Source organism: Nicotiana tabacum, chromosome 15, assembly GCF_000715075.1.
Source record: "Nicotiana tabacum cultivar K326 chromosome 15, ASM71507v2, whole genome shotgun sequence".
NCBI classification, from domain to species: Eukaryota; Viridiplantae; Streptophyta; class Magnoliopsida; order Solanales; family Solanaceae; genus Nicotiana; species Nicotiana tabacum.
In genome coordinates, this window is record NC_134094.1 from 134,553,078 (window position 1) to 134,579,810 (window position 26,733).

Below are 26,733 nucleotides of genomic sequence, written 5' to 3' on the forward strand. Positions count from 1 at the left end.
AAAATACATAAGATAATGGACATGGGGAAGAGTAGAAGGGGACTCCGAGGTCTGCGGACGCGACATATATACTTTGAAGTCTCCAAGCAGTCCTGAATCACTGATAGTGCGGCTGATAAGGAGCACCTGGATCTGCACACGAAAAACATGTGCAGAAGAGTAGCATGAGTACACCACAATCAGTACCCAGTAAGTTCCAAGCCTAACCTCGGTCGAGTAGTGACGAGGTCAGGTCAGGACCCTACTGGTATAAATAATAATAAAGCAAGGCAAGAACGAAATATCACAGTAAAATAAAGACTGAAATTTCACAAAAAAGAATTTATAGAAGATAAAAACTCAGTACACAGAGATAACAACAGGCGATCTACCGAGATACCGTCTCGTATTCCCAAACGTAAATGTGCAGAATAAGAGGATCTCCCGAAATACCGTTTTGTAGTCCCAAAGTAAATATGCAGTACAGGGGGATCTCCTAGGATACTATTCCGTAGTCCCAAAGTAAATATGCAGTACATGGGGATCTCCCGGAATACCGTTCCGTAGTCCCAAAGTAATATGCAGTACATGGGGATCTCCCGGAATACCGTTCCGTAGTCCCAAAATAAATATGCAGTATAGGAGGATCTCCCGGAATACTGTTCCGTAGTCCCAAAGTAAATATGCAGCTCAACCAACGGAAATAATAGTTACAGCAAGAAAAACCCACAGTTGAGCCTAAGTTCAAGTCAAGGAAAAGAAACAGGAATTTCACTAAACATGCTGCACAGAGTTCAGATAGGTAGTTAAGACACGAAGGCATGCTATTCTAAACTAAATAGGATAGTTACATATGCTATTGTAGTTCAAATAAGGAGAAAACAAGTTATTACTTAGTGAAATACAGAGTTTTACAACAAATAGTCTGTGTACGTACACGACACTCATATATCAAAACAGTACCAAATCCTAAGGGGAGTTTCGCCCACACAAGGTTATGCAAGCCACTTACCTCGAACCAAGCTCAATCAATCGGTCATAATGCCATTTCCATGAATATTCGACCTCGAATGGCCCAAATCTAGCCAAAAACAATTACATATCATACATACAACTATAATAGACTAGTCTAATTAATGAAATCAAGATTTTAATAAACAAATTCCGAAATTCGTCCTAAAAAGTCAACCCAGGCCCATATCTCAGAATTGGATAAAAGTCACAAAATACGAATACCCATTCACTCTCGAGTTCACTCGTACCAAAATTATCCAAATTCGATGTCTAAATCCCAATCAAAACTCAAAATTTCGGTTAGGAACTTTTCCCCCATTTTTCCAACTTTTCAATCCAAATCCGAAATTAAATGGAGAAAACAACTATAGATTAATGAAATACAACCAAAAACGAGTTAGGAATCGTTACCCCAAAGCTCTCTCTGAAAATCCCTCGAAAAATCGCCAACTCACGAGCTCCCAAGTCCAAAAATGAAGAAATGAATCAAACCCTCGATTTTTCCTCTTTTCTGCCCAGAAATATCGGTTCTGCGAACCTTCAACAACATCAAACAACGCTAAAATCACAAATCATCCTCCGATTTGAACTTAAAGAACTTGAAACTTCCAAATTCGACAACCGATGCCGAAACCAACCAAACCACGTCTGATTGACCCCAGATTTACCACACAAGTCATATTCAACATTATGGACCTACTCCAACTTTCAAAATCGGAATCCGACCCCGATATCAAAATTTTCACTACCGGTCCAAATCTCCAAAAATTCGACTTTTGCCATTTCAAGCGTAAATGAGCTACAGACTTTCAAAACACAGTCCGGACACGCCCCCAAGCCCAAAATCACCTAACGGAGCTATCATAACTGACGAAACTCCATTCCGGAGTCGTTTTCACACAATTCCGACTACGGTCCAAATCCTAAGGTTTAAACCTCCATTTAGGGATTAAATGTCCCAAAACACTCCAAAAACCAAAACGAAACCTCCCGACAATTCACAATAGTAGGAATAGATATGGGAGAAGCAGTAAATAAGGGATCGGGGCTACTACTCTCGAAATGACCGGCCGGGTCATTACACATAATGTACGAGTTGCGTATTTACTTGTGGGACTACGAGGTGGTACCTCAGGAGCTCCACATGTCGTGTATTTACTTTTAGGACTACGAGGCGATACCTTGGGATATCTCCGTATCGTACATATTTACTTTTGGGACTATGGGGTGGTACTTCGGGAGATCCCCATGTTGTGTATTTACATTTGGAACTATGAGGCGGTACCTCAGGAGCGCCCCTGTTGTTTACCTCTATTTGTTGTGCTGTTACCCTTTTGAAATTTTTTGTTGTTCATTTCTCAGTCATTTCATTGTGTTATTATATTTTCTGCCTCATTTCCTTTTGTTCTAGTAGGGCCCTGACCTGACCTCGCCACTACTCTACCAAGGTTAGGCTTGACACTTACTGGGTATCGCTGTGGTATACTTATACTATACTTCTGCACATCTTTTTGTGTAGATCCAGTTCCGTCCTACCAGACTAGATACCAGTGAGCTAGACCGTACATGGAGACTTCAAGGTATATCTGCCAGCGTCTGTAGACCTCTGAGTCACCCTCTATCCTATTACAATATTTTTCCTTATTCTATTTAGACTCTAATGTTTAGAGACACTTAGTATTTTCTCTTAGAAACTTGTGACTTATTTCTACCGGGTTTTGGGAGTTATAATTATTTGAATCATAGTTTTTATTTATATTTCATATGTTGAGAATTTGAGTTCAGTTGTATATTCAGTTATTCCACAAATTGTTAGGCTTACCTAATCTTAGAGACTAGGTGCCATCATCCTACGGAGGAGAATTGGGGTCGTGACAGTAACGGTCTTGGCGAGACAGTGACTATTGTTCCTTAGGTCATTTTTAATGGGTCGACTAAATTTTAAGCGATCCAGGTCCTGTCGCTCGGGCCCATACAGAAGGTGTGGGCTATAGCACACGAAAATCTGAGAATCAGGCAAAATTCCAGTTTTATGGCCCTAAAACGCCAAAAAATAAGTAACGGTCAGGGCGAGGCGGTGACTATTGTTCCTTAGGTAATTTTTTATGGGTCGGTAAAATTTTAGGTGATCCGATTCTGGTCGCTTGGGCCTATTCATAAAGTGTGGGCTATACCACGCGAAAATCTAGGAATCTGGTGAAATTCCTGTTTTATGGCCCTAAAATTCCAAAAAACGAGTAATGGTCACGGCAAGGCGGTGACTATTGTTCCTTAGGTTATTTTTGATGGGTTGGCAAAATTTTAGGCGATCCGGGTCCGATCGCCCGGGCCCATGTAAAAGACATGGGCTATAGCGCACGAAAATCTGGGAATCTCGTGCAATTCCATTTTTTGGCCATAAAATGCCAAAATATGAATAACGGTCATGGCGAGGTGGTGACTATTGTTCCTTAGGTCGTTTTTGATGAGGCGACAAAATATTAGGCGATCCGAGTCTGATCGCCCGGACACATTCAGAAGACGTGGGATAGCGTACGAATATTTGGGAATCAGTCGGTATTTGGCATTTTATGGCCCTAAAACGTCAAAAAAATGAGTAACGGTCATGGCGAGGCGGTGACTATTGTTCCTTAGGTCGTTTTGTATGGGCTGGCAAAATTTTAGACAATCTAGGTCGGGTTGCCAAGGCCTCTGCAGAAGGCGTGGGATATAACACACGTAAATCTAGAAATCATGCAGAATTTCAGTTTTATGGCCCTAAAACGCTAAACAACAAGTAACAGTCATGGCGAGGTGGTGACTATTGTTCTTAGGTCGCGTTTTACGGGGCAGTGTAATTTTAGGCGGTTTAGGACCGATCGCTTGGACTCATGCAGAAGGCGTGGGCTATAACACACAAATATCTGAGAATCGGGTAAAATTACAGTTTTATGGCCTTAAAATGCCAAAATACGAGTAATTGTCATGGCGAGGCAGTGACTATTGTTCCTTAGGTCATTTTTGATGGGCCGGTAAAATTTTAGGCGATCCGAGTCCGGTCGCTCGAGTCCATGTAAAAAGCGTGTGCTATATATAGCACACGAATATTTGGGAATCGGGCGGTATTTGACGTTTTATGACCGTAAAACGCCAAAAACGAATAATGGTCATGGCGAGGCGGTGACTATTGTTCCTTAGGTCACTTTTATGGAACGGCAAAATTTTAGGCGAACCGTGGCCATGCAGAAGGCGTGGCTATAGCACACGAAAATCGAGAAACTGGGCGAAATTCCTATTTTTTGCCCCAAAAATGACAAAAAACGAGTAACGGTCATAGCGAGACAGTGATTATTGTTCCTTAACTTGTTTTTGATGGGCTAGCAAACTTTTAGGCGATCTAGGTCCGGTCGTCTGGGCCCATGTAGAAGCCATGGGTTATAGCACACGAAAATCTGGTAATTAGGCGGAACTCTAGTTTTATGGCCCTAAAACACCAAAAAATGAGTAACAATGATGGCGAGGCAGTTACTATTAATCCTTAGGTCATTTCTAATGGGTCGGAAAAAATTTAGGCGATCTAGGTCCGGTCGCCTTGGCCTATGTAGAAGGCGTGGGCTATAACACTCGATAATATAGGAATCGTGTGCAATTCCACTTTTATGGTCTTAAAACGCTTAGAAAACGAGCAACAGTCATGGCGAGGCGCTGACTATTGTTCCTTAGGTCATTTTGATGGGCCGACAAAATTTTAGGTGATCCGGATCTGGCTGCCCGGGCCCATGCAGAAGGCGTAGGCTATAGCATACAAAAATCTGGGAATCGGACGGAATTCTAGTTTTATGGCCCTAAAATGCCAAAACACGAGTAACAATCATCGTGAGGCAGTGACTATTGTTCCATAGGTCATTTTTATAGGGTCGGAGAAATTTTAGACGATCTGGGTCTGGTCGTCTGAGCCCATGCGGAACGCGTGGGCCATAGCACACCAAAATCTAGGAATCTGGCAAATTTTTCGTTTTGTGGCCCTAAAATGCCAACACAATGTAACAGTCATGGCGAGATAATGACTATTGTTCCTTAGACCATTTTTGATGTGCCGACAAAATTTTATGCTATCTGGGTCTGGTCGCCCGGGCGCATGCAGAAGGCGTGGTCTATAGCACACGAAAATTTGGGAATCCGACGAAATTCTAATTTTTTTGCCCTAAAATGCTAAAAGAAGAGTAACAGTCATGGCGAGGCAATGACTATTGTTCCTTAGGTTGTTTTAATGGGCCGATAAACTTTTAGGCGATCAAGATTTGGTCGCCCAGGCTCATGCAGAAAGCGTGGGCTATAGTATGCAAAAATTTGAGAATCAGGCGGAATTCCAATTTTATGGCTCTAAAATACCAAAAAGGAGTAACAGTCATGTCGAGGTGGTGACTATTATTCCTTAGGTCATTTTTAATGGGCCGGCAAATTTTTAGGCGATCCGGGTCTAGTCGTACGGGCCCATGTAGAAAGCTTGGGCCATAACACGAAAATATGGGAATCATGTGAATTTTCAGTTTTATGGCCCTAAAACACCAAAAGAAACATGTAACGGTCATGGCGAGGCGGTGACTATTGTTCTTTATGCCATTTTTGTTGGGATGGAAAATATTTTGGCGATCCGGGTCTGGTCACTTAGGTCCACGCAGAAGGCATGAGTTATACCATACGAAAATCTATGAATCGGGCTGAATTCCAGTTTAATGACCCTAAAACTCTAGAAAACGAGTAACGGCCATGGCGAGGCAGTGTCTATTTTTTCTTAGGTCATTTTTGATGGGCCAAATTTTTTTTAGGCGATCCGGGTGTGGTCGCCCAGGCCCAAGCATAAGGCATGGGCTATAACACACAAAAATCTAGGAATCGGGCAAAATTCCACTTTTATGGCCCTAAAACGCCGAAACAATGAGTAACGGTCATGTCGAGGCGGTGACTATTGTTCGTTAGTCGATTTTGATGGGCTGGAAAATTTTTAAACGATACATGTCTGGTCGCCCGGACCCATGTAGAAGGCGTGTGCTATAGCACATGAAAATTTAAAAATCGGACAGAATTCTATTTTATGGCCCTAAAATGCCAAAACACGAGTAACGGTCATGGGGATGCGGTGATTATTGTTCCTTACTTCGTTTTTGATGGGCCGAAAATTTTTTAGGTGATCTGGGTCCGGTCGCCATGGCCCATATAATAGACGTGGGTAATAGAATACAAAAATCCGGGAATTGGACGAAATTCTAGTATTGTCCCTAAAATACTAAAATATGAGTAACAACCAGGGTAAAGCGGTGAATATTGTTCCTTAGGTCCATTTGTATGAATTTTATGAGATCTGGGTCCGGTTGCCCGAGCCCATGCAGAAGGCGTGGGCTATAGCACACGAAAATCTGGGAATGAGGAGGTATTTGGCGTTTGATGGCCAAAAACGGCCAAAAAATGAGTAACGATCATGGCGAGACGGTGAATATTATTAGTTAGGTCATTTTTTATGGGCCGGCAAAATTTTAGGCGATTTGGGTCTGGTCGTCCGGGCCCATGCATAAGGCGTGGGCTATAACACACGAAAATCTAAGAATTGTGCGGAATTTCAGTTTTATGACCCTAAAATGCCAAAACATGAGTAACAAACATGAAGAGGTAGTGACGATTGTTCCTTAGGTCATTTTTTATGGGCAAAAAATTTTTGGCGATCCAGGTCCGGTCGTCTGGGACCATGCAAAAGGCGTGGGCTATAACACATGAAAATCTAGGAATCATGCGCTATTTGGCGTTTTATGGGCTTAAAATGCCAAACAATGAGTAACGATCATGGTGAGATAGTGATTATTGTTCCTTAGGTCGTTTGTTATGGGCCGACAAAATTTTAGGCGATCCGGGTCCGGGTCCCGGGCCCATGTAGAAGGCGTGGGATATAGCGCATGAAAATATGGGAATCAAACGGTATTTGGCATTTTATGGCCCTAAAACGATAAAAAATGAGTAACGGTCATGGCGAGGGGGAGTCTATTATTCCTTAGGTCGTTGTTTATGGAAAAATAATATTTTAGGCGATCTGGGACCGGTTGTCTGGGCCAATGCAGAAGGCTTGGGCTATAGCATACGAAGATATGGGAATCGGTCGAAATTCCAGTTTTATGGCTCTAAAATGCCAAAAAAATGAGTAACGGTCATGAAGAGGCGGTGACAATTGTTCCTTAGGTCACTTTTGATGGGACGGAAAAATTTTAGGCGATAGGTATTCGGTCGCCTGAGCCCATGCAGAAGGCGTGAGTTATTACACACGAAAATCTAGGAAACGTGCGGAATTCTAGTTTTATGGTCCTAAAATGCCAAAAATGAGTAACAGTCATGGCTAGGCAGTGACTATTATTCCTTAGGTCATTTTGATGGGCCGACTAAATTTTAGGCAATCCGGGTCCGATTTTCCTGGTCCATGTAGAAGGCGTGGGCTATATAGCACGCGGAAATCTGAAAATAAGGCGAAATTCCGATTTTATGGCCCAAAACCGCCAAAAAAGAGTAACGGTCATGGCGAGGTGGTGACTATAGTTCCTTAGGTCATTTTTTATGGGACGCCAAAATTTTAGGCGATGCAGGTCTGGTCGCCCGGGCTTATGCAGAAGGCGTGGGCTATAACACAAGAAAAATCTGAGAATCGGGCGGATTCCAATTTTATAGCCTTAAAACACCAAAGAACGAGTAACGATCTTGGCGAGGCAGTGACTATTGTTACTTAGGTCTTTTTTGATGGGTCAAAAGTTTTTTTAAGGGATCCGGGTCCGGTCTCCTGGGCCTACGTAAAAGGCATGGGTTATACATACCATACGAAAATCTGATAATCGGGGGAAATTCTAGTTTAATGACCCTAAAAAGCTAGAAAACGAGTAATGGTCATGGAAAAGTGGTGTATATTGTTCCTTAGGTTATTTTTGATGGGTCGGCAAAATTTTAGGCGACCCGGGTCTGATCGCTCGGACCCATGAAGAAGGCGTAGGCTATAACATATGAAATTTGGGAATTTGGCAGAATTCCAGTTTTATGGCCTTAAAATGCTAAAAAACGAGTAACGATCATGGCGAGGAAGTGACTATTGTTCCTTAGTTCATTGTTTATGGGCTGACAAAATTTTAGGTAATTCGGGTTTGGTTGCCCGGGTCTATGCAGAAGGCGTGGGCTATAGAAACGAAAATCTGAGAATCGAGCGAAATTCCAGTTTTATGGCCATAAAACGCAAAAAAACGAGTAACGATCATGGAGAGGCGGTGACTATTTTTCCTTAGGTCGTTTTGATGGGCCGACAAAATTTTAAGCAATCCGTGTCCGAACACTCGGGCCCATGCAGAAGGCGTGGCCTATAGCACACGAAAATTTAGGAATCAGGCGATATTTGGTGTTTTATAGATCTAAACCGCCAAAAAATGAGTAATGATCATAGCGAGGCGAGGACAATTGTTCCTTAGGTCATTTTTGATGGGTCGACAAAAATTTAGGCAATCCGGAACCGATTGTCCGGGCCCATATAGAAGGCGTGGGCTATAACACACGAATATATATGAACCAGATGGATTTCTAGTTTTATGACCCTAAAACACAAAAAATGAGTAACAGTCATGGAAAGATGGTGACTATTATTCCTTATGTCGCTTTTGATGGGCCGGTAAAATTTTAGGCGATATGGTTCCGGTTGCCCCGGCCCATGCAGAAGACGTGGGCTATAACACGAAATCTAGGAATCATGCAGAATTCTAGTTTTATGGTCACAAAACGCCAAAAACGAATAATAGTCATAGGGAGACAGTGACTATTGTTCCTTAGGTCGTTGTTTATGGGCCGATAAAATTTTAGGTAATCCGGGTCCGGTCGTCTGGGCCATATAAACGGCGTGGGATATATCACATGAAAATCTGAGAATCAGGTGGAATATAAGTTTTATGTCCCAAAAATACCAAAAAAGAGTAACGCTCATGGTGAGGTGATGACTATTGTTCCTTAGGTCATTTTTTATGGTCCGACAAAATTTTAGGTTATCCGGGTTTGGTCAGTCGGGCCCATGCAGAAGGCGTGGGCTATCGTATACGAAAATCTGGGAATCAGGTGGAATTCTAGTTTTATGGCCCTAAAATGCAAAACAAATGAGTAACGGTCATGGCGTGGTGGTGACTAGTGTTTCATAGGTCACTTTTGATGGACCGATAAAATTTTAGGCGATCCGGGTCCAGTCGTCCGGACCCATGCAAAAGGTGCTGGCTATAGCACATGAAAATCTTAGAATCGGGCAAATTCTTCTTTTATGATCCTAAAACACCAAAAAATGAATAACGGTCATGGTGAGGCAGTGACTATTGTTCCTTAGGTCGTTATCGATGGACCAGTAAAATTTTAGGTGATCAGGGTCCGATCACCCTAGCCCATGCAGAAGGCACGGGCTATAGTACACGAAAATATGTGAATCGGGCGGTATTCTAGTTTTATGAAAATAAAAGGCCGAAAAACGAGTAACGGTTATGGCGAGGCGGTGACTATTGTTCCTTAGGTCATTTTTGATGGTCCGGCAAAATTTTAGGCGATCTGTATCCCGTCGTCCGAGCCCTCTAATACGCAAAAAACGAGTAATGGTCATGGCGAGGCGATGACTATTAATCCTTAAGTCATTCTTTATGGGACGACAAAATTTTAGGAGATCTGGGTTCGATCGCCGAACCCATGCAGAAGACGGGAAATAAGATTTTCCTTTTCTTAAAACATAAAAAAATAAAAATATTGGAATCAAGCGGAATTCCAGTTTTATGGCCCAACGAGTAATGATCATGGCGATGCGGTGACTATTATTTCATGGGTTGTTTTATATGGGCCAGCAAAATATTAAGCGATCCGGGCCCGATCGCCCGAGCCCATGCAGAAGGCATGGGTTATGCACACAAAAATCTAGGAATGTGGTAGAATTCTAGTTTTATGGCCCTAAAACGCCAAAAAAGAGTAACAGTCATGGCAAGACGGTGACTATTGTTCCTTAGGTAGTTTTTTATAGCTTGGAAAAATTTTAGGCGATTCGAGTCTGGTCGCTTCGGTCCATTAAGAAGACGTGGGCTATACCATACGAAAATCAGGCGGAATTATAGATTTATGGCCCTGAACGCCCAAAAACGAGTTACGGTCATTGCGAGGCGGTGACTATTGTTTCTTAGGTCGTTTTTATTGGGCCGCCAAAATTTTAGGCAATCCGGATTCGTTCGCCTAGGCCCATGCAGAAGGCGTGAGCTATGCACACGAAAAACTAAGAATCAAGCGGAATTCCAGTTTGATGGCCCTAAAACGCCAAAAAAGAGTAACAATCCTGGATAGGCGGTGACTATTGTTCCTTAGGTCATTTTTTATGAGCCGGCAAAATTTTAGGCGATCCGGGCTTGGTCGCCTGGGTCCATGCAGAAGGCGTGGGCTATAACATACGAAAATCTGGGAATCAGGCGAAATTCTAATTTTATGGCCCTAAAACGCCAAAAACGAGTAACGGTTATGGCGAGGCGGTGATTATTGTTCCATAGGTCATTTTTTATGGGCTAGAAAAATTTTAGCGATCTGGGTCCGGCCGCCAACGCCCATGCACAAGGCATGGGCACACGAAAATCTAAAAATCGGGCGCAATTTTGTTTTATGGCCCTAAAATGTCAAAATTCGAGTAACGATCATGGCGAGGCAGTGACTATTATTCCTCAGGTCATTTTTTGTGGATAGGCAAATTTTAGACGATCCGGGTCCGGTCGCCCGCTCCCATGCAGAAGGCCGCCTATAGCACACGAAGATTTGGAAATCGGACGGAATTCTAATTTAATGACCCTAAAACGCTAAAAATCGAGTAACGCACATGGCGATGCAGTGACTATTGTTTCTTAGGTCGTTTTGATGGGATGACAAAATTTTAGGCGATCCGGATCGAGTAGTCTGGGCCCATGTAGAAGGCCTTGGCTACAACAAACGAAAATTTGAAAATCGGGTGAATTCCAATTTTACGGCTCCATAAACGCCAAAAAATGAGTAATGATCATGGCGAGGCAGTGACTATCGTTCCATAGGTCATATTTTGATAGGCCGATAAAATTTTAGGCGATCCGGGTTTGGTCGTCCGGACCCATGCAAAAGGCGTGGGCTATATAACACATGAAAATCTAAGAATCGGGCGAAATTCTTATTTTATGGCCCTAAAATGCCAAAAACTGAGTAACCGTCATGGCGAGGCGATGTCTATTGTTCCTTAGGTCATTTTTGATGGGCCGACAAAATTTTAGATGATCAATGTCTGATAGCCCAGGCCCATGTAGAAGGCGCGAGCTATAGCACACGAAAATCTGGGAATCATGCGGTATTTCAGTTTTATGGCAATAAAACGCCAAAAAATGAGTAACAGTCATGGCGAGACGATGATTATTTTTCCTTACGTCGTTTTTGATGATCCGACAAAATTTTAGGCGATCTGGATTTGGTCGTCCGGCCCCTATAAAACGCCAAAAATGAGTAATGGTTATGGCGAGGCAATAACTATTATTCCTTAGATCGTTTTTTATGGGCCGACAAAATTTTAGGCGATGCGTGTCCGGTCGCCCGGGCCCATGTAGAAGACATGGGATAACACATGAAAATTTAGGAATCAGGTGGAATTTCAATTTTATGGCCTTAAAACGCCAAAAAACGAGTAATGGTCATAGTGAGGCAGTGACCGTTTCTCATTTTTTCGTGTTTTAGGGCCATAAAACAGGAATTCAGGACGATTCTGAGATTACGTGTGCTATAATCCACGCCATCTGCATGAATTCAGGCCACCGACCCCGAATCTCCTAAAATTTTGCGGGCCCATAAAAAATGAGTAACAGTCATGGCGAGACGATGATTATTTTTCCTTACGTCGTTTTTGATGATCCGACAAAATTTTAGGCGATCTGGATTTAGTCGTCCGGCCCCTATAAAACGTCAAAAATGAGTAATGGTTATGGCGAGGCAATAACTATTATTCCTTAGATCGTTTTTTATGGGCCGACAAAATTTTAGGCTATGCGTGTCCGGTCGCCCGGGCCCATGTAGAAGGCATGGGATAACACACGAAAATTTGGGAATCAGGTGGAATTTCAATTTTATGGCCTTAAAACGCCAAAAAACAAGTAATGGTCATAGTGAGGCAGTGACCGTTTCTCATTTTTTCGTGTTTTAGGGCCATAAAACATGAATTCAGGACGATTCTGAGATTACGTGTGCTATAATCCACGCCATCTGCATGAATTCAGGCCACCGATCCTGAATCTCCTAAAATTTTGCGGGCCCATAAGAAATGAGCTAATGACCGATAATCATTGCTTTGCCATGACCATTCCTTGTTTTTAACATTTTAGGGACATAAAACAGAAATTCATGACGATTCTTAGATTTTCATGTGTTATAATCCAAGCCATCTGCATGAATTCGGGAGGCCGGTATTGAATCTCATAAAAATTTGCGGGCACATAAAAACGACCTAATGAATAATAGTCATCGATTCTTTATGGCCGTTCCTCATTTTTTGGCATTTTAGGGATAAAAAACAGGAATTTAGGATGATTCACAGATTTTCGTATGCTATATAGTCCACGCTATCTACATGAATACAAGCGACCGACCCCGAATCTCCTAAAATTTTGCGGGCCCATAAAAAATAACCTAATGAACAATAGTCATCGTTTCGCCATGATCGTTCCTTATTGTTTTTGGCTTTTTAGGGCCATAAAACAGGAATTCAGGACGATTTCCAGATTTTCATGTGCTATAGTCCACGCCATCTGCATTAATTCGGGTGACCAGCCCCGACTCTCCTAATATTTTGCGGGCCCATCAAAATCGACCTAATGAACAATAGGCATCGCTTCGTCATGACCGTTGCTCGTTTTTTGGCTTTTTAGGGCCATAAAACAGGAATTCAAGATGATTCCCAGAGTTTCGTATGCTATAGTCCACGCCATCTGCATGAATTCGAGCGACCGACCCCGAATCTCCTAAAATTTTGCGGGCCCATAATAAATGACCTAATGAACAATTGTCATTGATTCGCTATGACTGTTCGCCATTTTTTGGCGTTTTAGGATCATAAAATAGAAATTTAGGACGATTCCCAGATTTTCATCTGCTATAGCCCACACCACCTGTATGAATTCGGGCGACCGACTCGGAATCTCCTAAAATTTTGGGGGCCCATAAAAATGAACTAATGAACAATCGTCATCGTTTTCCTATGTCTTTTCCTCGTTTTCAGCGTTTTAGGGCCATAAAACATGAATACAGGACGATTCCTAATTTGTTTTATGTATTAATACATTTTGATTTTGTAGTAATTTTTTGACGGACTCCAATTGGCCTGAATTTTTGTAGGTCAATAACAAACGACTTAGTGACTAATTTGCATTGCTTCAACATGACTTTTGGGGTTCTTTTTATGGTGTTTCAGGATCATGCAACACGAATTTGTAATTATATCTACTTTTTCGTGTGTATAAGAACATGTTGATTTTGTAGAATTTTGATAGACGCTAATTGACATGAAATTTCATAGGTCCATAGGAAACAACCTAGTGACCAATACTCATCCTTTCGCCATAGCTTTCGGGTTTATTTTTTGGTATTTTAGGTCATGCAACACGGTTTTGTGATTATATCCATTTTTGTGTGTATTAGTACATGTTGATTTGTCGAATTTCTTTGACGGACTCCGATTGGCCTGATTTTTCGCAGGTCCATAGGTAACATCCTAGTGACTAATACTCATTGTTTCACCATGGCTTCCTAGTTCATTTTTTGGTGTTTTGGGGTCAGACAACACGAGTTTGTGATTATATTCTCTTTTTTATGCGTATTAGTACATGCTAGTTTTTGTAGAGTTTTTTTGACGCACTCCGATTGGCCTAAAATTTCATAAGTCCATAGAAAATAACATAGTGACCAATACTCATTGCTTTTCCAGAACTTTCAGGTTCATTTTATGGTGTTTCAGGATCATGCAATGCAATTTTATGATTATATCAAAAATTTTATGTGTATTAATACATGTTGATTTTGTAGAAATTTTTTGGACGTACTCCGATTAGCGTGAAATTTCATAGGTCCATAAGAAACTTCCTAGTGACCAATACTTATCGCTTCGCCATGACTGTCAGGTTCATACAACATGAATTTGTGATTATATCCACTTTTTCGTGTGTTAACTTTTTTATGGACTCTGATTGGCCTAAAATTTCGTAGGTCTATAGGAAACTACCTAGTGACCAATACTCGTTTCATCATGACTTTCAGGTTTATTTTTTGGTATTTTAGAGTTATGCAACACGAATTTGTATTATATCCACTTTTTGATGTCTATTAGTACATGCTGATTTTGTATAATTTTTTTGACGTATTCCGATTGACCTGAAATTTCGTAGGTCCATTTCCAAATTCGGCATCCAGCTGCTTCAAATGCAACAAATTACTTATACTATACAAAGACAAAAGTTCTCCAATTTCACGTACTGGTATACTGATAAACATTAAGTTGTTTTGATCTGTACAAATCCAACGGAAGTTCTATCAACACACAGGATTCCAAAAAAATTCACTACACTGGACTTTTAACTTTTCTCTAGTCAAGTGCAAATGTCTCACCCGTCAAAGAACTGGTTTCTTCTGTTTTATTATCTTCATTAAAGCTAGATGGAATCTCTGCAGCAAACCTAGAGCCAACACTAGGAGTGTCAGTATTAACATAACAGTAAAGAAAATTCTTAAAGGGCTTAACTTATATAAACCGACACGTGTTGTTGCAGCTGTTGCAGATACTATCCCTTTTTTCAGGTTACTAATCCCACTACTTATGGACAATATGACAAACCACAAACTCTATACTCTATATTCTTTTGTTTTTAATAACACATAGAAACACTTAATAATCGGACATCAGAACTTAATTACACTCAATAATGTCTACCAGGAAAACGTATAAAGCTAGAAACATTTATATCGAACACTATGCTATGCACAATGTCCAGAAGATGGACCGTACATCGTTCTGCAGTGTCGTAAATCAATCTTCTATGAATGGGAAAGAAAAGGTAATGGAGACTTATCACTTATGAGAGGCACGACTTTCAGCCATATATTCTTCTGTTCTTTACATCACAAATCTAAGTTTAAAATCAGTTCAACAAAAGCCATCTAAGAACTAAAAAGATTCTCCACAACAATGATATCCAGTCAAATATCTCAAAATGGAGCCATATATGTCCAAATAAGTTGCATGCTCATGACTGCATAGAACACATACTTAAGGAGTAGAAATCAAGATATTAAACATGGTCAAACCTCATCCGATGATTTGTCTGGGATCACATTGTGTCACTGATGCTTTCCTCGGATATTCTTGATGGTTAGGGGATTCATCCCTTGCTCTTTTGGCAGCCTTCAAAATTTGTGTTTGAAGAGTTCAAGTAACCATAGCGATATCTAAAGGAATCCCAAACGGTAATATACTAACATGAGCTAAAAAGCTTACCCTCATTTCATTCTCCCAGGGTATTTTCACGCGATCTAGATTATAGTTTTCATCAACTGCTGGTCTGTCCACATGGATGTAATCCTATATATCATTCTCAAGGAAAACTTATCAGGATATTGCTGGATAAAAAAGAAGCAACAAAAATAGTTTTATACCTTTTCAACTTTACTGGAAAGCGCTCTGTCTGGACAATAACGATGCTTACTTCCCTTCAGGACAAAATTTGAAGGCTTGCATTCAAGATCTTCCTCCTCCATAATCTTAAGGTTCATTTCGTTGCAGCTAGTGAACCTAGGCTTCACCTGCTCTCCATTGACTTGTCCAGTGCGGGGACTTCGAAAACCATTGCTAGAGCTAGTACCAGTTCTAATTTCTGCACCATCATGTTTAGCCATATACTTATAGTTGCATCTGCCATCAAGCACCACTTCTCTTCCGGAACCTTTGTACATGTCTATTGATGAGTCCCGCCCAAGATAGTAACAATCACCATCATGAATAGAGGAATTCTGACCAGGCTTTTGGTTGAAGTAATATTCGGGATGAGCAGACTTGAGTGATTTTTTGAAACTTGCACCTTCCAAATCAGGGACATGAGAGTTTGTCTTGGAAATGGATCCATATCCCTATCGAAACCAATGCAAAAACAGAGTAGGTATAATTCTACAGATTGACTTGAGTACTTCAGTTTTGATAGTAAGATCCAGATATGGTAGGAGAGAAGACACAAAATTAAGCACAATTATATCTCAATCCATTTGCATTTGGGCCAGTAAAAAAATGAAAAGATGTTTGATCCCCGAGAAATGTAATGTCCAGAAACAAGTCTCCCTCCATGGTCCATGATATTTTTTTTAAGGTCTAATCATGGTCAAAGGCAAAATATAGAAAAGAAAAAGAAGTTGAAAAATAATCACCCAACAGAAAAAAGGAAAATAGAGATCACAAATTCTTAAGAGAGAACTTTTTGAGGTAATTTAAGAAACCTTAGGTCAATAACCAGATACCAAAGGTACTCAAAATACACCAAATATGCAAGCCAGCAAAATAGCACTGCAATTTTATGAAGTTAACAAAGATAGTAAACAAACGAAAAACAATTTTGTCACCATATCAGTAATGGAATGGGCAGTCTAATCTATAAAAGATGCAGCATCCAAGGTAACGAAATCACAAGCAAAATATGCTTACACTGTCACTATCACACATTAGTTCAAAGTACATTAAGCACTCAAAAAAAGCATATGCTACTGCATTCTTTTGTGTAGTGTTGCTATTCCACAGTTCTATATTTGGTAGTTCGTACTTCTTTGCCTCATTCATTCGAAAGATCAACTAACTGAAGTATATAGCATCTGTTGCCATGGAGTAAAAACTTATACAATGCATAGTCTAAATTCAATTAATTATCAACTTGACCCAAAAATTAAGCATTCCCATACAAATGCAGTTAGTTGATGGCTGTGAATTATAAGATCAAGGTTTACAAAATCACTAAGATCAATTTGCACAAGATCCACTTACTATGCATGAATTCGATTGCTTGTACACTTTAGAGAAATCTGGTGCAAGCGCTGGAACAGGTTCTCCAGCATATTCAGGTTCTGACAAACATTAATAGGAAAGTAAAAGTCAGCAACTCTTTGCACTAGACACAAAGTTATACTTTCCGAATCCACAATCAGATGCAAAAAAGAAAGTGAATATATACTCAAGCATATAAACTTGAACATGGAGTAAAATCCAGAGTAGAAGTGTTATTGGACATGGCAATAGGAACTTCACTCGTTCAGTAAGAAAGAGCCGTCAAACTCTTTTTTGCATCTAAACAAAAAATGATCTGAATACAAGAAGAGTATACACTACAGACATGTATAAGGAAATTTCAAACATCACATAGTTATGATAATGGGCACATAAAGTATTGATAAGATTGTAATTTTATTCCTCTCGAAGAAAGAAGATGAACCAAATTTCAGAGTTTACAAGGTTCCGAATTTTGTTCTGCCAACTCAATTGTAAGTATAAGAGCAGAGAAACTAGTAATTCTGGATAGAGAAGCATGTATAAGATGATCCCATTAAAAGGACTAGCACAAAAATAAAACCCTTAGTATCAAGAGAACATGAAAAAGGACTTCACAACTTGCAGATACCCTAAGTCACTCTATTCGTAATTACAACTCTGAATCAGTCTAGGTTTTAATGCAAATTTAATAATATTGTCATATATGAGCTGGTTTTGTTCGCAATTTGGATCATATTAGCTTTTCTTATAAAATAAACACAGTATTGCCATAATTATTTTTTTTAACTTAAAAAAGATTATTATTCTAAATATAACAATATCTTGTTCCTTAAATTGCACAGAAATTTTCACAGCACAATTAGATGATAGAGGTTATTTTAGTTGTAGAGAAGCATAACAAAATTGAAAAATCAACAGCTAAACTAAATAGGAACAGAATTAGCATGCTTTAAGGAGAGAAAGGCATGTACACAATGAGTTGAATGGATGAAAATACTTGGATCAGAAAAAAAAGTCAACTGCGAAAAAGACAAGAAGCAGCAATTTTAACTCACTGTCAACAAGATTTTGCACTGATGATTCAAAAGCACCAGGTGGAAGTGGATCAAATTCAACACCAAGTGGTGGACCATCCTGTCGGTAGAGACTTCCCAATTGCCTCTTCACAGCAGTAATTGCAGCATTTTCTACCTGGCCTTTCACCTTTAAGTACCCGGATGGGCCAGTTCTTGGTTTCACACTCTTAAGATCAGTAGGTACATTACACGATAGGTATCTCGATGTTGCCATATCAAATGATTCCACATTTTGTGAAAAACATGCATCCCGTAAGGAAGAGCTACTTCGTGAAGGTGTATCCTCCATGAGATTAGACTCTGTTCTATACTGAGTACCAACTTCATATGTAACATCCGCAGCTGAGACTTCTCGGGCAGTTAATCTTCTACTCTCAACTTCCCGATGATCAAAATTCTTATCATCTCCTTGCTTAGTACTTCCGCAAGAATCCTGCTTAAAACCGCTGCCCCGGTCCTGAATGACACCACTTGAACGATCTTGTCTTCCATTTGCATATGCTTCCCGACTTAATAGCCTCTTGTCTTTCAACCGCCTATGACAAAACCACCCAGAAACCTGCTTTTCTGTTAATCCTAATGACTGTGCCAGTTCTGATTTCATTGATTCTGTAGGATATTTATGTTCTGAAATTTTGAAAGCTCTCTCATTGTTAAGTTTGAAATAACATATATGCTATAAAAACTCATTGGGAAACACAAAAAATTAGTAAGATCTGTTACCCTTATAAAATTTCTCAAGGCCTTCAATCTGAGCACGCGTCTTGATGACCTTGATTCTTGTCTTGTTTTTTTCAGTATGACCTTTATCATCTTCAGAATGCATTACAACAGGATCTAAAGCATGGATAAGAAAAGGTTAATAAACCCAACAATTACCCAAGCTGGAAGTAAAGATCACATTCAACTGTTCCAACAACAACAGGTCCTACTTTAAATTGAACAAGTTTCATAAGCATTATTTGAGATATCAACTATTCAAACCAAAGGGATAAAACCTTTCCAGGATTAGACCAGAATACAGGATGCGCCTAATAGTACTACCCATGGGCTGCTTTAAAATGATGCCTAGCCCAGACCCTTTCACATTCGAAGCACCATCTGTGAAGAGGTCCATACCCCCGATGATGTACCCGATTTTAACAAGAGTTCCTTTTCCACTTCGGGTACGAGGGTTGGTGCGAAATTGGCTACGAAGTCCGCTAAAATTTAAGACTTGACGGCCGTCCGGGATTGATATTCGATATTGTACCCACTGAGTTCGATGGCCCATTTGGCCAATCGGCCCAATAGTTCGGGCTTGTGAAAAATATTCTGAAGTGGGTAAGTGGTTAATACACATATGGGGTGACATTGAAAGCATGGTCTTAACTTTCTAGAGGAGCTTATCAGTGCAAGTGCCAATTTCTCTAAGTGCGGATACCTAGTTTCTGCTTCTGGATGCCATCGCACAATATACAAGTGGTGAAGGATTATTTTTCAGTTGCAGACACAAGAATAATGGAAGGATACACCATATACCTCATAACTCAGAAGAATACATAAAAGTGCTGCAGTAACCAAGGATACATGTAGAAGGCAGAAGAAGAGCTGATTACTTCCTCCACCACATCTCATCTCAAATTAACCTAGTCTACTGCTCTCTCTTTTTGTTATGTTTTTTCTTTCTTTTGGACAAAGAATTCAATGACTAAATTCTAGTCACACCTGTTCTTCACAAGGCCAGATTAAATAGAGCTTACAGCATATTCCACGACGAGAAAGGAAATATCAAATAACTGCTGAAACTTCCACCATGTTGTTTAAGACAGTTCACTACCTTGACTACAACAACAAAAAAACGCCTCTGCCCCAAACAAGTTGCAGTCTGCTATATGAATCATCACTTCTCCATTTAAGCTCATTCTCATGTCAGTATCATACCATTTAAAAATGACAATGAAAAAATAAGTTAAATATATATAAATAACAGTTCACTACATTGACTGCGCTTACAACAACAACAACAAATACAACTACAACTACAACTACAACTCAATCCCAAACAAGTTGCGATCAGCTATGTGAATCCTCACTTCTCCACTTTAGCTCAATCTCATGTCAGTATCATACCAAATAAAAATAAAAGTGAAAAAATAAGTTAAATATATATAACTAGCAGTTCACCACATTGACAACGTCTACAACAACAACTACAATTACAACTCAGTCCTAAACAAGTTGCGGTCAGCTACGTGAATCCTCACTTCTCCATTTTAGCTCAATCTCACGTCAATATTCTATCAAATAAGAAGAAAAGTGAAAATTTAAGTTATATATATATTATAGTTCACTTCACCACATTGCCTATACTGGGTAAGACACCTATAAGGAAAACATGAAACAAAATTGAAATCAAATCCGTCATATACAAAGGCACGGAAATCAAATTAAACGCAATGAAATTGATTTTGATATGTATGAAAAGGAAAATTGGAAAAAATTCGATACCTTCCATGATCTCTGGCCAATTTCTCTGGGGGTTTTCCTGAACCCCTTTTTTGTCAATTAACTCAAAATTCGAACCCCAATTGGCGGAGAATGCAAGATTAAACCGCCCTTGTGTGCATCTGTACAGAGAACGAAATTGCTACATACATACACAAATGTACAGAGAGAAAATAGATTTTATATGCATAATTCTAAATTGACAAAACATTTTCAGAAGAAAAAAGATTTCTTGAGCAAAAAGGGGGAAGAAAATAAGAATTGAAGAAATTAGCTTAATGCTTCCTCTGTTTCATCAATTTAGACGAGACAGTTTTACTTTATATGAATTTAAAAAAAAAATTAACTAAAGACTTTTGAACGTGCAATATTAATTGATATTTGTGTGTTTATAAAATGTTAAAATAAAAAGTATAAAATTGAATTATTTTTAATTTTAAAAATATGTGATAAAGTAACATTTTCGTTACTTTATTTTGGAGATAAATGTGTCCTTTAGAAATGTATCATTGGTTTTAGTTTGGAGAGAATAGTATTTTGCAGCATTCCGTTTGCTTCTTCGGTTGAGTGCTTAGCAATCAACACGGGTGTGTATATTAAACTGTGAATTTTTATTTTTTTCAATTGATGTTTAGTGTATTCTGAAGAAGAATTTTCCCACAAAAAAAATCACTAATTATTTAAATTAATAAAATGTTTGCCCTGACGCTAGGTTAGTCTTGAAATAAATAAAATAAAAATTGATAGCACTTTTTTAAGCGAAACTTATAAATTTTCTTATTCTAATAGAAATATCGAACATCGATATATATTGATTACAATTTTGCATCTTCTTACAAATAGACTTCGTATTTATTTAGGTCTTACAAAATGAAGACATATTGAAAAGTTAGATTAAGTTAAATTTTCTTATTCTATTTGTGTTTATTCAGAAAGATTTAAATACCACAAGTAGCTCAAAATGTTAATTTGATTGTGTCATTTACTTTATTAAAGTTCGTTATTTTAAAAATTATTTCTCAATTCTATTTACCTATTGGACCTTAGCCAATCGAGTAAAAAAATATTTTTATATTGTTTTGAGTCAAGTTGGTGAAAAAGACCTATCAACCACTATAAAAATCTCTTGGCTTTTTTAGTCTACTACGAATATTATTTTTAGATTTGCTTTATCCTTAATTCATAGTTTATTGTAAATATTATTCTAATTATGTGACTTTTCTATAAGAGATCAATAAGAAATAATATATGAGAAATTTACATATATGTTTTCTTTTATTCAAATTGTAAATGAGTATGTGATATTTTTTTATCCACATGAAATATGCATATAAACCAAACTCCAACTTCTTCTAGAATAATTTGTGTACAAAATTCAATTCAAAGAATATGAATAATAATTCAAATGATAAAATTATTTGACGGGAAACTTACTTTTTCTCCCTTCTTTATATAGTACTCTATTTATTGTTCTATTATGATATAATTTCTGGGATCTTTACATAAATAGCCGATAGAATTTACTATTTACTTATCCTATGTAGTATATATATAGACTATACACTAATTATATATGATCATACATATATTATACATGAATTATATATTTATTAGTTATTTTTAGTTTAAGCAATTGGGTGTGTGACTATTTAGATTAATTTTTTTTAAAATTTCAGTCAGTTAATAGATCACAATTTTTTATACTTAAAAATAATTTAATTATAAAGTTCTTATTTTATTCTTAATAAATAATTTATATCCAAACAAAATTTATGAATTATTTTAAATTCACATACGTTTTCCTCTCTTAGTTTGCAAGCAAAGAAACTTAACGAGGAAGCTGCATTTCTGGTCTGAGACTTCCATATTTAGCTAACGTTCCCCTCCCCTTTCGTACAAAATCAAAAGCACGACGTACAACTAGACAGAAAAATGGATGCAAAGATCGGAAAATTCTTCGAATCGATCGGCGATTTCTTCACTGGCGGAGATCAAATTCCGTGGTGCGACTCTGATATAGTCGCTGTAAGTCTAATTCCATGTCGATTTTTTTTTCTTTTGAAATTATTTGATTTTATTGACAGATTTGACCACTTATTAACGAATTACGGTTAATTTCTAGTGTTGAATTATTGATTATCTGTGCATTTGATCCTTCCTTGAGCTGAAATTGTGCTTAGCATATACTTTGGAGAACTTTATATGATTTAGGAACTTGTGGAGTGTAATTGAGTTTAAATTCTACTATTCGTTGTTATCTGTTATTGTTTCCCGAATAGACAAGCTTAGACAATGCCATGTGTCGAGCTTAGGGATGAAAATTGGATTAAACGTACTTATTTAAAAAAGGATTAAATGGTGAAATATGTTTTTTCCTTAATCTGATAGTTGTATGATGTGAAATAATAAATATAAAATTTTATCTGTTTGTTCTTGTATAGAAACGCCTGAGTAGAGAGAATTATGCGGAGGAATCATATAGTCGAATTTAACTAGTTTGGTTGGAAGTGCAATTGATTTGGTTATTGTTCTTATCTAGAAATAAAGTTATGTTGCTATGTGCTGGTTTTTGATTATTTGTTCTTATTAGAGATGACTGAATAGAGCAACATTAATATGGAGGATTTATATAGTGTATACCAATTAGTTTGACGGCGTAGTTAATTGATTGATTGTTCTTATTTAGAAGTAAAGTTTATGAGTCACCTGCTTAAATACTTGATGTGTTTTCTATCTATGGTGAAAACAATCACAACAAAAGATCCCAATACCAAGAGCAAGAGTTAACACGTGTAGAACAATTCGAAGATCCTAATTTAATTTTCTAATTTCTACAGTGGTAGCTTTGAAACTAAAATTTAAGTGGTGTAAGGATATAAATCCTCATTGCCACCTCAATCAATTAACGATGTCTCAATCCTAACCTAGTTGTGGTCGGATATATCAATTCTACTTTAAAATATATATTTTCTTCGTTTCACTTCATTCCAATAACAGTAAGTCATTTCTCATGTATTTTATTTTATTTGGAGAAGGAGAGGATTCAGCTTATTTAGATACCCTTTCATTGGGTATCTTTAAAGTCAACATTAACTTAGGTGAATTGGTTTTTTTTTTTACTAAACAGAAGTGAGCAAAAGCAGAGCAAAAGTGTTTCACATAGGACTCTCTTTATTTTATCGCAGTTCTTATTATATCTAAGAAACTTTGAAGGGGACAGTATACTGATTGAGATCATTTGCTTCCTTTCTCTTTCCCCCCAATTGAAGTTTGGTTGTTGGATAGAAGTAGTACTACTTATAAATGGCATTTAAAGGTCGAATACTTATTAATGGTCTTTTAACACTGATATAGTCAATTAAAAGTTGAGGTTTAACAAAATATTCAGCCACTTATCCTGGCTCTGTTATGTAGAAAGCACATTATGATACATTACTTTAATGGTCGGATTATGATAGTGGGCAGTGACTTGAGTCTCTTTACATTTCAGACTTTAATTCCTTTTATGCACGTTTAAACCCAACCATATGGGTCAACAGTCTGGTTCAACTGGCAGTTCCTTTGGTTTTTGCTAGTTAGAGCAGTTTTGACTACCAGAATGATTATGGAGGTCAAAGTGGCCTGTTTTCTTTGCTGAGCAACAGTCAAACCAGTTAGGCAGTATGGTCCAGGTTTTTAAAACATTGGTTAGCACTTAGCACCATAAGCAATACATTTTCCAGCAGCTTTTCTCGCTGATAAATTGGTTGAGACATCATGAACAAGACTGCAGAAATATTCTTTATAGATCTTGCTGAAAGTTACTTGATTCGGGAGATAGCCTGTGGAACTACTAACTGATTTGCAGTTCCATATGCAGTGCTGTTCATTAACTGTAAACTGAGTTTGAATTTTCTTGCAATGGTCTTGGCATCTAGACAATATTCGAATATTTCAAAGTTGTAATGTGTCTACAGGGTTGTGAACGTGAAGTTGCTGAGGCGGAAAAAGGTTCATCTGATGAACTTAAAAGTGAATGCATTATGCGTTTGTCTTGGGCTCTTGTTCACTCAAAAAGGCCTGAAGATGTACAGCGTGGGATAGCAATGCTTGAAGGTTAGTATAGTAGAGCTATTCATTTCGTTCTTCCTTCCTTCCTTTTCTTTTAGCTGGACTTTTGATGCAACTTTTCATTCCCTCACCCTGACATTTCCTTTTTCCATTTACTCCTTTTATACCTTCTCCTTTTGCTTTTGCATTAGGCGAGGGAGAGAACCATATTCTCTGACTTATATATTATCATTTGCAGCTTCTTTGGGTGGCAGTAGCAGTCCCCTGCAAATGAGAGAAAAGCTTTATCTTCTGGCTGTTGGGTACTTATAGGAGTGGGGACTATCCAAGAAGCAGGCAGCTTGTTGATCGTTGTTTGGAGGTTTGATCTTTGTTCTTACCTTTGCTTCACCCTTGACATTAATACTGAGGTCTTTATCTCCAGGCTGTAAAGTTTGCATCATTTCTGAAAATTAAAGTTTTCTTCAGCCCATCTATTTAGTGAAATTGCATGCTTGAACTGCATCCATACAACTCTGAAGCTCTGTTCTTTCAACCGACTAGAGGTCTCACACCTACACAAGTTATTTTATTTTGGGATGGCAGTTTTTCATCTCTCGAATCTGTTTTAAGTGGTTTTGTGAATCTACAGATTGCACCGGATTGGAGGCAAGCCTTGACTCTCAAGAAAACAATTGAAGAAAAAATTACCAAAGGTAACAATTTGAATTCTAAAATTGTCACTTGTTATCGTGTATCGTTTCAGTTGATGAATATTACTATGCCTTTTACTGTGTCTGAAACAGATGGAGTTATTGGCATTGGCATTGCTGCTACTGCTGTTGGAGTTTTGGTCGGTGGAATTGCTGCTGCTTTAGCCCGCAAGAATTGACTTGCCATAAAACACTATTGTGCATAATGAACTCGCCCCTTTCCATTTGGTCCTTATTTGAAGCACATGAATTCCAATTTGTGTGCGTAAAATTTTGAAACTTTTCTTTGAATGATAGAAACAATAACATGTACAACTGAAGCAAGAAGGGATTTCATTTTTCTAATTTATATGTAGTTTATAAATTTGTCATAAAAAAGCATAGATATTCAGACTCGTTTTGGTTGTCTATCATCTTATATTTGTCTATCATCTTATATTGATAAACTTATTAATCTAGTAAATCATTCTACACCAGATTGGGGAAAAGAATTTGTCATTTATTACAATATATAATATTTCACGTCACTGGATGCTCAACCACTCATTGTGTTTAACCCAAGCATTGTATTCTTACATAGGAAACAAGTATTAACATACTAATAAATTGACCAAGCAACCTTTGTGATTAGTAAGGGCTCGTTTGGTACGAGAGATAAGGGATAATTAATCCCGAGATTAAATTTGATTTGAATTTATTCCATGTTTGGTTGGGATAAAATTGTGGTATAATATATCCCAGGATTAGCTATTCCGAGATTGTAGTATTTTTTTATCCCAATGGGAGAATGGGATAACTAATCTTAGGATAATTAATCTCAGAATAACTTGTTTCCCAACCAAATGACCCCTAACAATTCTAGATTATTGGAGATGAGCACCCGCAACTTTAAAATCCCGAATCTTGCTTTCAATCTTAATCCTCCGTAATTGTAACATACCATCAACCCGTATTCTAATAAATATTAAAAACTGATATGAAAATACTTATAGTATGTCTTTTAATTCCTCACCTTAAAAGAAGAAGAAGGGTGGAAGAATACTAACTAATAAAAATATATATTATTAAAAATGTAACAACCTGACTCTGTGGCCCAATGGATAAGGCGCTGGTCTACGGAACCAGAGATTCTGGGTTCGATCCCCAGCAGAGTCGTGTTTTATTTACTTTTTAAATTTGTGACAACTTTTCAATTTTCCGTAGAAAGAAGAAATTGTTTCGATACTGGGTTCGATCCCCAGCAGAGTCGCGTTTTATTTACTTTTTAAATTTGTGACAATTTTTCAATTTTCCGTAGAAAGAAGAAATTGTTTCGATACATATAATAGCCATCTACTGTAGTAAAATAAGGAATAAT

The 26,733-nt window shown here is 38.2% G+C and overlaps 2 protein-coding genes and 1 non-coding gene across 5 annotated transcripts; 2 read left to right on the forward strand and 1 right to left on the reverse strand.

Moving 5' to 3' along the window:
* On the reverse strand, nt 1-21,079 carry LOC107798231 (uncharacterized). Of its 3 annotated transcripts, none has more exons than XM_075231372.1 (8): nt 20,638-21,078; nt 18,871-18,984; nt 18,127-18,774; nt 17,069-17,148; nt 15,700-16,170; nt 15,542-15,625; nt 15,352-15,448; nt 1-132 (listed from the first exon to the last, which is right to left on the reverse strand). In XM_075231372.1, exons 1-7 carry the CDS (start codon nt 20,642-20,644, stop codon nt 15,353-15,355), a joined length of 1,500 nt encoding a protein of 499 aa, XP_075087473.1. In that variant the 5' UTR covers nt 20,645-21,078; the 3' UTR covers nt 1-132; nt 15,352. The 3 variants fall into 3 exon arrangements, with proteins under 3 accessions (XP_075087473.1, XP_075087472.1, XP_075087471.1); XM_075231371.1 differs by lacking the exon at nt 1-132 and adding an exon at nt 14,519-14,723 and having other exon boundaries at nt 20,638-21,079; XM_075231370.1 differs by lacking the exon at nt 1-132 and having other exon boundaries at nt 15,123-15,448.
* Nucleotides 21,080-22,438: 1,359 nt separating this feature from the next.
* On the forward strand, nt 22,439-25,754 carry LOC107807677 (mitochondrial fission 1 protein A). Its single transcript, XM_016632109.2, is given in 6 exon segments — nt 22,439-22,659; nt 24,591-24,729; nt 24,923-24,990; nt 24,992-25,045; nt 25,316-25,379; nt 25,470-25,754. Coding segments are annotated over 6 exon segments (504 nt in total). The 5' UTR covers nt 22,439-22,566; the 3' UTR covers nt 25,556-25,754.
* A 704-nt stretch (nt 25,755-26,458) lies between these two features.
* TRNAR-ACG (transfer RNA arginine (anticodon ACG)) lies at nt 26,459-26,531 on the forward strand. Its single transcript has one exon. It is a non-coding gene; the product is annotated as a tRNA-Arg (tRNA).
* Nucleotides 26,532-26,733: the final 202 nt, after the last annotated feature.